The 12,978-nt window shown below is 29.1% G+C and overlaps 1 protein-coding gene across 3 annotated transcripts in view; it reads left to right on the forward strand.

The window, feature by feature from the left end:
* Window positions 1-12,978, forward strand: part of FSTL5 (follistatin like 5) — a gene marked incomplete at both ends in the record, with an annotated part of 468,907 nt that overhangs the window by 375,357 nt on the left and 80,572 nt on the right. For 2 of the 3 annotated variants that reach the window (XM_084246222.1, XM_084246223.1), the window contains 3 exons: window positions 126-287; window positions 2,870-3,004; window positions 11,267-11,293. In XM_084246222.1, coding sequence (XP_084102348.1) covers window positions 126-287; window positions 2,870-3,004; window positions 11,267-11,293 — 324 coding nt within the window. The remainder of the gene's footprint in view (window positions 1-125; window positions 288-2,869; window positions 3,005-11,266; window positions 11,294-12,978) is intronic. The other variant, XM_084246224.1, reaches the window with a different exon arrangement.

A 12,978-nucleotide genomic window follows, 5' to 3' on the forward strand; every position in this document is an offset into this window, starting at 1 on the left:
AATATAAAACATCATTATAATATATGATTTATATTTTTACCATATTCCAATTGTTTGTTTTGAAAAATTAAATGGTAAATATGGATTACTTACTTACTTACTTTCTTTTCCATTTCTTTTTTTAGTTCCTCCAGTAATTCGGGTGTATCCTGAAAGCCAGGCTAGAGAACCTGGGGTAACTGCAAGTCTTAGGTGTCATGCAGAGGGCATACCAAACCCTCAGCTTGGCTGGCTGAAGAATGGAATTGATATTACACCAAAGCTGTCCAAACAACTCACGCTTCAAGGTGTTTTTAATTTGAATTTTTTTCTCTTAAATGAATACATAGACATTTTGTGCTAAAATTTATAATATATTTTATAGTATTTAGAAAAATAGAAAATGTGTCAGTGACAACAGAATATCATATAAGTGAAAATACATATTGTACCTGAAAGAGCATAAGATTAAAATAGATTCTTTTTATATTTTAATTTTTTAAACAAAGTTTTATCGTGATTATGTGCTTATTTTAGTGATACACAAAGTATTAAACAGTATATATTAAATACTTCCAATGAATTATAACAGATACACTGAAGAGGAAAATTACATCTCCTCATAGAATGCATTTTTGAAGTGACTATTTAAATGCTTAAATTACAAAAAAAATGTATTACAGGTATTAATAATATAGAAATTATTTTTGTGAATATTTGGTAACATTGAAAATTAAAACAGGAAAATAATAAATCCAGTAAATATTTCACATTTATATTACTTTAAATTATAATATGTAAAGTATCCTGCATATTCTAGTAGTCAATTTTGTGTACATAACTAATCAAATATATAGAAAATAAGAATTACAAGATGTGGTGAGTGAAAATAAAAAGCGTTTTTGTAGTGTCAAATTGTCTACATAATGCCAAAGCAGTTGCATATGTGCTGATTATAATATTGTTGTAAGTGAAAAAAATCTGCAAATTTTATTAACATTATCAAGAGGAGCACCTGATATTTGAGGCTCTATGTCATGGTGTATATTCCTTTTTTTAAAAATTGATATGACATTGCTTTACAATATTTTATATGATTTAGAGATATTCAATCACACCTAGTCAGATACATGTTACCATAGCATACCCATCACCAAAACACCCATGGTTCTCCACAATAGTCCATTGTGTTCCTTGTTCCATGCTTTTAAGCTCAATCAAGTCATACTTTAGAAATAACTATTTTAATATTTTAATGTTTTTATTATTTCTACAAGTACAGACTTCTCTCATTATTCTACTTTTACAGTAAATATGTCTGATCAGTATGCATTTTTTAATTTTTTTGAAAGATTGACTTATTTTTATAAGGTAAAAAATTTTAAGACAGAGTATTTTGACCTTTGAAACCTAAATCCTGGAAATTTCCATATCAATGTAAATAACCCCAATAAAATTACACCTTACATCTACTGTTTATATTTTGGTACCTGTAATTTATGAAGCAATGAGCACTGATGTGATTAACAGAAATTAAAGATAGATCTAATTAGATTTTGACAATAATTAGATTTTGATCTTGTCATATATTGCCCATTTAATAGCAACAAACCTTATTATATGAACATATTATATATTTGATATATATTTGAAATATATAGTAGGCAAATTCAGAAGTTGATTATATTCCACACCAAACACCAAAAGAATGAGAGTTCTTATAAAATAGCTATTGTCATTTTTAGCAAGAGAAACTACGTCAAGTTTTGAGAGACTATGACAGATAATAAATCGTGAGTAGGGGATACAAGCTAAGAGATAAATCTGGATACATAGGTATGCGAAATTTCATACTCTATGTATGATTATATATTAATCAGCACTATAGATATTTTATTATCCATTTCTTCATTGTTGATGTTGATCTAGTATTTCTAAGCAATTACCCTCTTTGAAGTGCATGTTGTGACTTTTGGTTAAAAGTCAATTCTGGAAATTTACCATACACTTGCACAGATCATACTATGAGTTTCATATTCCTCATTTGATAATTCAGTATTATTTGGGGAAATTCAGATATGGTCTATGTGAAAGCACTTGCTTTGTGACCAAATGTAGAAAACAGTTAATTATACTTTGGTTTCCCCATTGGTGGGATGAAACTCATTAATCAGGGATTAATTTAAAATATTATTTTACCAAGATTTAAAAGTCTGTTTAATTCGGTTATACACACATTGACTACATTAATTTCCCTAATATAATATAGTTTATTTTAGTAAAATAACTGGCAAAAACTGAAAATCTTTTTAAGACAGAAAAATATTTTTCTTCTCTGTATTCTGACATACAAATCATGTCGCATTATCTTTCTGTCCTTTTCCATAATAATTCCAGATATATTAATATGAATTCAAAAAGTAGACTTGATAAGTATCAATCATATTATACCTGCTCATTTAATTTATTTTCACAATTCCTTTTTCAGATGTATTCTCTCCTATAAATTAATCATGTTTTTATTATTTAAAATTTTTGCAAAAGTTTAAAACAAAGTAGATTCTGAATAATAAAAATAACTATATAAATTAAATTACAGTTATTAATATGAAATACTTCTTATGCAATGTGGGAAATAGGAAATGAGTATAGAATATTAAGAGTATACTTTTGATATAGAGTATTGAATTCTTTGTAATAGAGTGACAACACAGTTTATGAAACACTTGAATGCTTTTGGAATAATTTGGCATGGCTCCAAATCATGGAAGTAGGAAGGGAAACAGTTTAATTAGGACAAGCTAAGAGAACCATTTGACTGTGTAATCAGAAAGCACTGTACCAAAACTAAAATTGTAGTTTACAAGTTGCATTTGCCTTCTGTTTTCAGCAAATGGCAGTGAAGTTCACATAAGCAATGTGCGCTATGAAGATACAGGAGCGTACACTTGTATCGCAAAGAATGAAGCAGGAGTAGATGAAGACATTTCTTCTCTTTTTGTGGAAGATTCTGCTAGAAAGACCCGTATGTATTGAACACATATACACATATACACACAAACACAATATTTTCTCTATCCACTGTTTGTTGATAGATAGTTTGGGTTGTTTTCATATTTTGACTTTTTTGTGAATAATGCTGCAATGAACATATGAATGCAGATATATTTTTTTATCTTGATTTAAATACTTTGGCATATGTACTCAGAAGTGGAATTACAGGGTCATGTGACAATAATATATTTGATTTTTGAAGAATTTCCATAGTAGTTTCCATACAAGCTCTAAGAAAGGTTTTGCATATTCTCTCCAAAATTTTATCTTTTGTTATTTTGATAACAGCCCTCCTAACAGGTATGCGATGGCATTGTATTGTGTTTTTGATTCGCATCCCTGATATTTAGTTATGTAGTGTACCTTTTAATATACCTATTGACTATTTTTATGTCTTCTTTGTAAAAATATCTCTTCAAATTCTTTGGACTTCTTTAAATGGGATTATTTAATATTTCCCCTGCATTATTGGATTTTCAAAAATATATATTGGTAATTAAATGCATTTCAAATTCATGGGTGAAACTATAGGATTTTTTTTCCCATTCCATAGGATGTCTTATCATTTATGGATTATTTCTTTTGATGTGTAGAAGCTTTTTAGTTTGATATAGTCTAACTTGTAAATTTTTATTTTGTTGCCTATGCTTTTGAGAAAATTTATGAGCTAATATCTCTGATGAACATGCGTGCAAATTCTTCAACAAAATATTTGCAAAATAATTTAATTGTGTATTAAAGTGATCATACTCCATGATTATGTAGGGTTAGCCTTGGGACGCAAGGATGGTTCAAGTACACGATCATTTTGATTTTCATTTTAACAAACTAAAGGATAAAATTCTCTTGATCATACAGTAGATGCAAATAAATGTTTTACAAACTGTTTTATGATTTAGAAAAGCTCTTTTGACAACACTCTTATATGATTTAAAATGCTCAACAAATTGGGCCTAGATACTATGTACCTCAACATAATAAAGCCATATATGACCAGCCACAGCTAATGCTAAAAGTGATGGTTTAAAAAAAAGATAATCTTTTTCTCTTAGATCAGAAACATAACAAAATGCCTACTCTCACCATTCTATCTAACATAATATTGTGTATCCTAGTCATCAATTATAAATAAAATGGATCCAAATTAGAAGAAGTAAATGTGTCTCTGTTTGCAGAAGACATAATCTTATATATACAAAATTCAAAGATACTATAAAAAGTTATTAGCTATACATATATTCAATAAATTTGCAGGATTAATAATCAATACACAAAAATCTGTTGTATTTCTGTTAATGGACAGGACCCCCAAACTTGCCTGCTCTATATAGGCCCTGCTATCTACTGCATACAATCAAATCATATTCTTAGTGTGTAAGACCTCTAGTAGGAAAGTACTTTAATAGAATTAGTGTACATGGAAAGAGAAAAGGAGAAAGAATAATAGTTTACAATAAAACACCCAACCTTACCCATAGTCTTGCGAGTAAATGCCTAGCCAAATAGGGTTGACCTGAGGGGAGACTGCTGGAGCCCAAAAGCTTGTCACAAGTCTAAGGCACCTTCTGGTGGGGATGTCTATTTATTTTATATCCAAATATAAAATATAACTATTTCTTTGCACATTTTAAAAATGACTCAACTGATTAGAATATACATCTTTTACTTAAATATAGAAATCAAAATATCAAAATATTTTAAACAAAGGACACAATTTTTATAGAATCCACATTTGTCACAGAATCAGAGCAAGTTGTATAATATTTCCCCCCTGCATTGATCTATTTATATTCTTATATTTCAAAAATTCTTCTAAAATGTGCTTTGCTTTTGTTTTCATTTTGAAAGATGCAGAGAATAAAACTGTTGAATTCCATGTGATAGCAAAAAATGGGAAAAATTTACAACTTTTGGACTAAATGACACAACACAGACTTACTTTGTTTAGCTACAGCTTCAGTGTAATCATCTAGCTATTTCCTACATAATGGAGCACTCATACTACTATCAATCAGTTTTTTTCTTACACTACATTTCCCAGCAATTTATACTCTTGGGAGAACAATTCATGCAAAATGGCACATGGCTAAGGAGTTTATGTTTTCCTTATTCCCTAGTCTTTGAATTGGAAAATCTTGAGTTACAGTGCCCAACTTTGGCAACAAACACACTGGAAGTTTTCTCATGTAACAAATTGAACTACAAAAATGTGTTTTAAAAATAATATGTTGTACAGTTACATTAAGAAAAGGGTTTGGTAACTAAGATTTACTGGAGTGGTATACAGGGGAGGATTTAAATGCAAGGCAGAGTAGAAATGGGCAGCAAGAGGTTGTGTGATGCTATCACAAAGATGATGATTGAAAACATGTGAGAGTTTTAGGTAGAGGTAGAAGGCTATTCATTTGAAAATGTCTTGCACATAGCAATAAACACTTGATAGATTTCCATTCCAAGAGAAGTGAATTCCCAGATGATAATAACTCATCTCCAGGATTAAGGTAGATGAAAAGCAGTGTGAATGTGGGCTGTTATTGAATTTTTAAGCTATTGGCAGCATAGAGTGCCAAGCACAGATTATATCAGATGTAGCTAGGGGTTTAGTAGAAAATATGATTAATCCAAAATCTTGCAAATATATTGCAATAATGTGTGAATATGTTATGGTATATATATATATACACACACACACACTAATTATATATACTATATATACATATATACTATAGTATACTGTATACTATATAGTATATAGTATATACCATATAGTGTATAGTATATATATACTATAACATATTCACATATATAGCACATATTCACATATATATTATATATAATATATAGTGTGTATATATATAATTCTAATGTATTCTAATGTATAATTATATTATAATGTATTATAATTCTAATGTATACATAATTCTAATTGTTGCAATAGCCCAATATTTCCAAAGGTAATATTACCTATGACAGTGGTAATAAGTGCATGAAAAGATATATATATATATGCAACAATTCTTACATTAGAATTAACTTCTGTAAATTAATAATGGTTGACTATTACAACCTAAAATTAAATATTTTTTTTAAAAAATGGGTTAAATTCTACAACTAGGTTATTTGAATAAACAATTATGTAAATATATGATTGTATAAATTAATAACCATTATAACATATACAATATGTATAATTCACAAAACACAAATATAGACATACAGCAATATGTAGCCACTTGACCCTAAATATTTAAAATGTTATTTAAATCCTTCAGAAATATTTCCTATTTATTTACTTAGGATAAATTTTATTTTATTTCATTTTTATTTTTTATTGAAGTGACATTAAATTTAATATTATGTGTTTCAGCTGGTAGAGATTAGAGATAGAGATAGATCTCATTAGCAATCATATCTGTATATAACCATCAAATTATCACTTAAAATTCAAATATCTCCTTCATGACACCAATTGGTCCCTTTTTCCTGATTTCCAATCCTCCCCACCCCCCGCCTCCTTTCTGGTAACCATGATTTTGGTCATATAGTCCAACAGTTATTTTTTGCTTTATTTAGTTCATTTATTTTTTTTTCTATGTTTTTCTGTTTTAGAGAACATGTTTCTCTGTTTTTGTTTTTTTTTTTTTCATTCTATATATGAATGAAACCATGTAGTGCTTGTCTTTCTCCTTCTGACTAATTTAATTTAGAGTAATACCCTCTAGGTCAACCAGTGCTGTGGCAAATGCAAAAATTAATCATTTCAATAGTTGACTAGTAATCCAATTATTTAAAAGGTATAACCTGTTTTATTATTTTTTAATTGAAGTGGCATTGCATTGTTATATTACATAACTTCAGGTTTACATTGTTAGAAATTAACATATATACATTTTAGAAGTAGAGGAAAATTTCTTGAGCAGGTTAAAACATAATTGATGAATATATAAAGACAGTTTGAATATGACCTAGCAAACTTTGCAAATAAACTAATATGACATAGCAAACAATGTTTGAATATAACATAGCAGACTTTGAAATTATACATTCTGGTAATGAAGAATAATTAATAAACCTCTCTACTCTTCATTTTTTTTTTCCTGTATCTAAAGAATGGCAACAATACTTCAAGAGGTTAGTTGTATAACTTAAAGATATCACTTACATATGATCTTATTTAGTCTACAGAGATTATAATGGTTATATTAATAAGAAAATAGCAGTCCTTTAGCAGAGTTAATATAAAATATAATAGTTATCAATTAATAGTTGATTTTACGCACAATAATTGTGAGATAGGTGCGCAAATAAGAGATAATGATCATTATTAGGAATAGGGGAAATCTATAATTAAAGATAAACATAGCTGGTAGAATATTTTATTCCTGGTCATTATATGATGAATCTATAAACAGAACCAAATAAAGCAAACTAATTTTGGGGGAAAATGAATTAACAAATGAAAAACTATTATTTTTTTTAACATTCACTAAATATTACTCAATAGTATATTTAGTATAGCCTTTAAAGTCTATACTAAAAACATTTTAGAATAAACACTTCTATATATTTTGGAAATTCAACACAATTTAATATTTGTTGTGGGCATTTATATATACATGTGTAAGTAAATTTACTGTGAAATAAAATTTACTTAGTATAATCATAACATGTCAAGGTTAACTATGCTTGATAAGCACTTATTATTTTATGAGCTTTTATTATTTATCATAAATTCTAGTATGCATGCTTTCATTTGGCCAATGACATTGTCACATCTGGTAAAGTGACTTGTTCTGTAAATCTTTTCATCTGTTGACCCAGAACATACTGAACTGATTTGCCTTGTAATTACCATATCTGAAGGCTATATTTTAAAAATAATACCCTTTTCAGTGTCATTAAGTAGATCAGTTTCTAATGCATTGTCATTTTTGCACAATTGCAGAGACTTGTTATATAACAAGATGCTACATGATCTGAATGTCATCGAATTTACAGGCTTATCGCAATCATAAGCCCTTGGGTAGCTATTTTCTCTACATTACAAACTAAGAATCAAAGCTTTCTAATTTTAATTTATTACCTAAATTTTATTTTTTATGGTATTGTGTACCTTCAGGAAATGTTCCTTTGTCATCTCATACTATAGAAAGACAGTTTGCCTTATTTATTTTATGATAATTTATATATATAATATGTATGATATATGTATCCTTTACGTGAATATCATTCTAATTATTCAGTTATAATCTTGTATTTTTACTATTAAATCTCAGTATGGTATATGTAATGTAGAAACTCATTACAACATGCTTCAGAAACACAATTAATGTGAGCATTCAATATGAAGTTGAATTATCTTTATCCAATTTTGAAGAGTATTTGGCATAATGGCTTCTCCCAAAAAATAGTGTTACTTTGTTCATCAGACTATTTAAACTTCTACAAAACAACCTGTGTATTCAGAAAATACGTGTTCATAACAAGTAATCTTATTAGTCAAGGACTAAATGCCTTAGGCTGCTTATATCTATTAATTTATAATCATTAAATTAGAATACAACTGATACTGGAAATAGTCTATTATGATCATAGATAGAAGATAATCTGTTGTCAGCTACTTGCTTCTGTGGCCCTCTGAACAATCTTCATGCCTATCTCCATATTCACATATGCCTATCTACAGTGTTGGCTGGATGGATTATTTTGTTACCGAGACTAATCTGAAAACATTTTGTATAATACTTAAAGAAATAGATATACTGCTCATCAATTTGTTTTTAATATATTATCATTTTACTCCAACTCTTTGATTAGTCTCTTATATTCTTAACACATGCTCTGTTTATTTTGCTTTTTTAGATTAAGCTATTATAGAAATTAACTCAATTAGCGTCATTTGTAGAAATTAAATTTTAATGGAGCCAATGCTCTAAAATACTTGGCACTGTGTCTAGCACATAATGAGAACTCAGTAATTGTTTGTTCTGATTACCATTGCTGTTATTATTCCAGGTCAATGATTATTAGCTTTAAAATTTTCTTAAACATATTGAAGAATGGATTAAAAAAAAGATGTAATTGGGTAAATATGCTTAAATGTGGTAATACCATATGCCGGACATGGGACTATTAAGAAAGAGTTAAAGATAGAAATTTTTGTTTTATATCAAAATACCTTGAGATCCATATATATATATATATATATGAATTGATTATACCTTTATTAACAATTATGGGAATTGACTATTTAACTGTTTACTCTTGTATGTTGTGTATTATATTACTCAACAGTGAAGCTAAACTCCATTTTATTCTCATAGTGACAAAACAGTTTATCCTTGAGTTTGAAAAAAAATGCCCCAAGATATAAGATTGCTGCATAGTTTATTCAAATCTGGTAACTTCCCTTTCCAGTAAGAAAGGTAAGTTTCATAGAGAATGTTAGCCAAAAATAACCATACAGTAGTTCCTGTCCATTATATAGTAGTCCTTGGCCTCGGTTCCAGTGAGTCCTTGTCAAATGCAGTCCAAAAATAAGAGAGAGAGAGAGAGAGAGAGAGAGAGAGAGAGAGAGAGGAAGAAATATCAAGAGGGAACATTTACACAACTTTTATTAAGTGTATGGCTATATTTGTTCTATTTTATTTTTACTTGTTGCTATTCATCTCTTAGTTTGCTTAATTTATAAATTAAACTTTATTATAGGTGTGCATGTATAGGGAAAATGTAGTTATATAGGTTTGGGTACTGTCCACAATTTCAAGTCTCCACTGGGGATCTTGGAAAGTATCCCCCATGGATAAAGGGAAACTACTCTGTAGAAGGGAAAGAAAGTGCTTTTATATCATATTCTCAAAGTCATGCCTGACCACATTTTATTTTCAAGAGCGAGCAATTATTAAAGTTTACCTGTGTGTGTGGAGTCACTGTAACATGAAAGGCTTCAACTGAAAATGCTCTCACATTTCAATGCCAATGTTTATTCTTACCAGAGCCATGGTTGGCTACACCCTTACTGCTTGGCCCAGTTTCTTTGTATTCCCTGACACTTCTCTGCTGGGCATCTTGACCCATTCTCTTTTTTTCTGTGCCAGTTACCGGAGCTGCTAGAGTATCAATTCTGTCTGTCATTCTGCCTTTTGATTCGGTGTTGACAATGGAAGGAAGAGAAGCAGCTGGCATTATTCTTCCTTATTAATACAGGATTGCTATTGTGAGGGGGTGGGGATTAGAAAGAAAGAGAGGAAAAGGTAGGACTAGAGAAGAAAGAACAGTTAATTCAGTTTACGATTTGTTTCTCTTAACATTATGAAGCATTTGTTTCTCTTAACATTATGAAGCAGTGATCCAACTTGTAGTAGCAACAGTGAAGTTTCAGAGAAGAAAATAAGTGTTCAGATCATCTGGGCAGTGATTCTAAATTCCTAATCTTTATTGCAGCAGTGGGAACCTTTTTGGTTTATTTGTTAGACATTGATGGCATTTCTTCATGCTTTGATTTCCCTCTTTTAACATGGTAAGAAAAAAGTGTGGTTTCAGTCTCATTTACAGGCATTTAAGAGCATTAATGACTGTCTCCTCAGAGAAAGATTTATGCTCCTAAAACATTAGAAATTTAATATCAAGCAGCATCATGACTAGTAGTTTTCAGGGAGCAATGTAAGAATCTTGCTAGTTTTTTATCAAAAACAAACAAAGATATATTTGGATATAATTTTATTCTTTCTGGTTTAGAGGTGAAAACTTTTAAATGGACTACTTCTGCATCTAAAATCCTGTATTTACAAGAACTCTTCTTGCTCAGGAATATTGTATATTGTGTAGCAATATTGCATATTGTGATTATTGAGAATTTAAAAAATGCAACATTTTCTATTAGCGACTTTTAACTATACTGTCAAATAAATAAATTGTTTTAACTATCAAAGCCTGTTGTAGAGATACAGTTCAAGAAAATGAACTCAAATATCCCATTCTTTCCAGTGAAGCATAAAATGTTATTTGTTTATTAACACAATCTTTATTCCAAAGAATTGGCTGCTTCAAGAGACCAACAGAGCATTATTAGTTAGTTCTAGCATGTTATCATTTTGTTAATTGAAAGTAGTTTGTTGAATCCACTGTCACTACTTTTTTGGTGCATGTTCTACAATAGTGATTATAATCTCTCTAATAATTATTTATATTATGCAACTGAAATTCTCTTTTCTTTTTTCTTAACATGCTGCAGTAGCTAACATATTATGGAGAGAAGAAGGTACTATATTTTGGTATTCTTTTACGCTTTTGTGATTATTTTGCTTAATTTTTAGAGATTTATTGCTATCAGTTTTTAAATTATCATGTGTCTTTATCTTGATTTAATATTTTTGTTAAATTTCAATAATTTTATATAGGCATTTACCAGAAAAATGCTTATTATTCCTCACTAGTTGATTCATTATTTATAAATGAATAGAAAGTTACATTACAAATATTGAAATGCCTTTAAGAACATGCAATTAATTCAAATAAATAAATGATAATTTTATTACACAAATTATAATTTTATTAAACAATTCATAATCACCTTTGAGAAGGAATGGTATAAAAAACATTGTCTTAGGAATAAAGTATGATAAATTATTTAAGGAAATGGCTATATTCTTGAAGGGACTGGATTCAAATCCAGTATCCATCACTATGTAACCTTGGTCCTCTTTGTCATTATTTTTTTTAATCTCAACTATAATAAGATTAGTTGTTAATACATAGTAGGGTTGTATTCAGTTTAATAAGTATAGCACACACAATGAATAGTATCCACTCATCATTATTGTTGCTTTTATTGTTTTCCTTAGTAACAAAGGTTGGAAAGAAAGTATTTGATAAGTACCCAAACACACAATTATGCTTTATTTAAATTCTTAGGAGAAAAATGTGAATAGGTCATCATTATACCACATAGTAACCAGTGAAATTAAGCAAAATGTTTGCAATCAGTCCATCTTAGATGAACTTCACATTCCTCAATTATTACTGAATTGGAGACTTGTTACCTATGGGGGCTGTGTTTCATAAGCTTCAAGAAAGTTTAGAACTTACCCATTCTATTTTAAACTCAATGATGAGTTACACCCAATGTCACTAACCCCACATTCCATTGGTATTGCTCATTAAATCTCTTGTTTAAATTTCTTTGAGTGCTGTTTACTGAGGAGGTTGTCATGTAGCTACATCTCATTTTATTACCCTTGGATATTTCACATTTAAATGTACAAGTGCAGTCATTGCAGTGACATATTTGTTAGCCATTTCTTTATACTGCCTTTCTGGGTGAGAGGAAACAAATCTTCACATGTGCATTTTAAAGGATTTATTCCTTTTGTCATTGTAATGGAAGGAACAATACTTAAGTCAGAAATCAGTTACCACAGATTTGACTTTGCTGATTAAATGCTGGCTTTTGTGATTAATTGAAAATTTGGATAAGTTATTTTACCTCACTGTAAACAAAAAATTATGTGTTTTTACCTCCTAAATATTTCTTAATGTTTGAAATACAGTTGACACTCTCCTTATCAATCTGTGATATATGAAGCTACTTAATGTTTGTGAACAACCCCTCCTTATGATTGAACTTTGATTAGTACCATTAGAGTTGCTTGCAATAATTATTAATTTTTAGTATTAATTTAATATTCTTCAGGCTATCATCAAAAGTTTTGGAGACCTTCAGTTTATTTGAGATTTTACTGAGATTCATTATATGAAGCAACTCTTATCTTTTTAAAATTTTATTCTCTTAGTTTTGGGAAATGTGTATTCTCAATAATTATTTTCCACCAATCAATGATCGTTTTATTCTTCATGACTTTGATACAGAATATATGCTTAGGAAATAATAACTACTTAGTACATGTTGTAGATAATTTTAGGACATATACCATAAATGTGTTTTTG

This window comes from Talpa europaea, assembly GCF_964194135.1.
Source record: "Talpa europaea genome assembly, chromosome: 10".
In the NCBI taxonomy this organism is placed as follows: domain Eukaryota; kingdom Metazoa; phylum Chordata; class Mammalia; order Eulipotyphla; family Talpidae; genus Talpa; species Talpa europaea.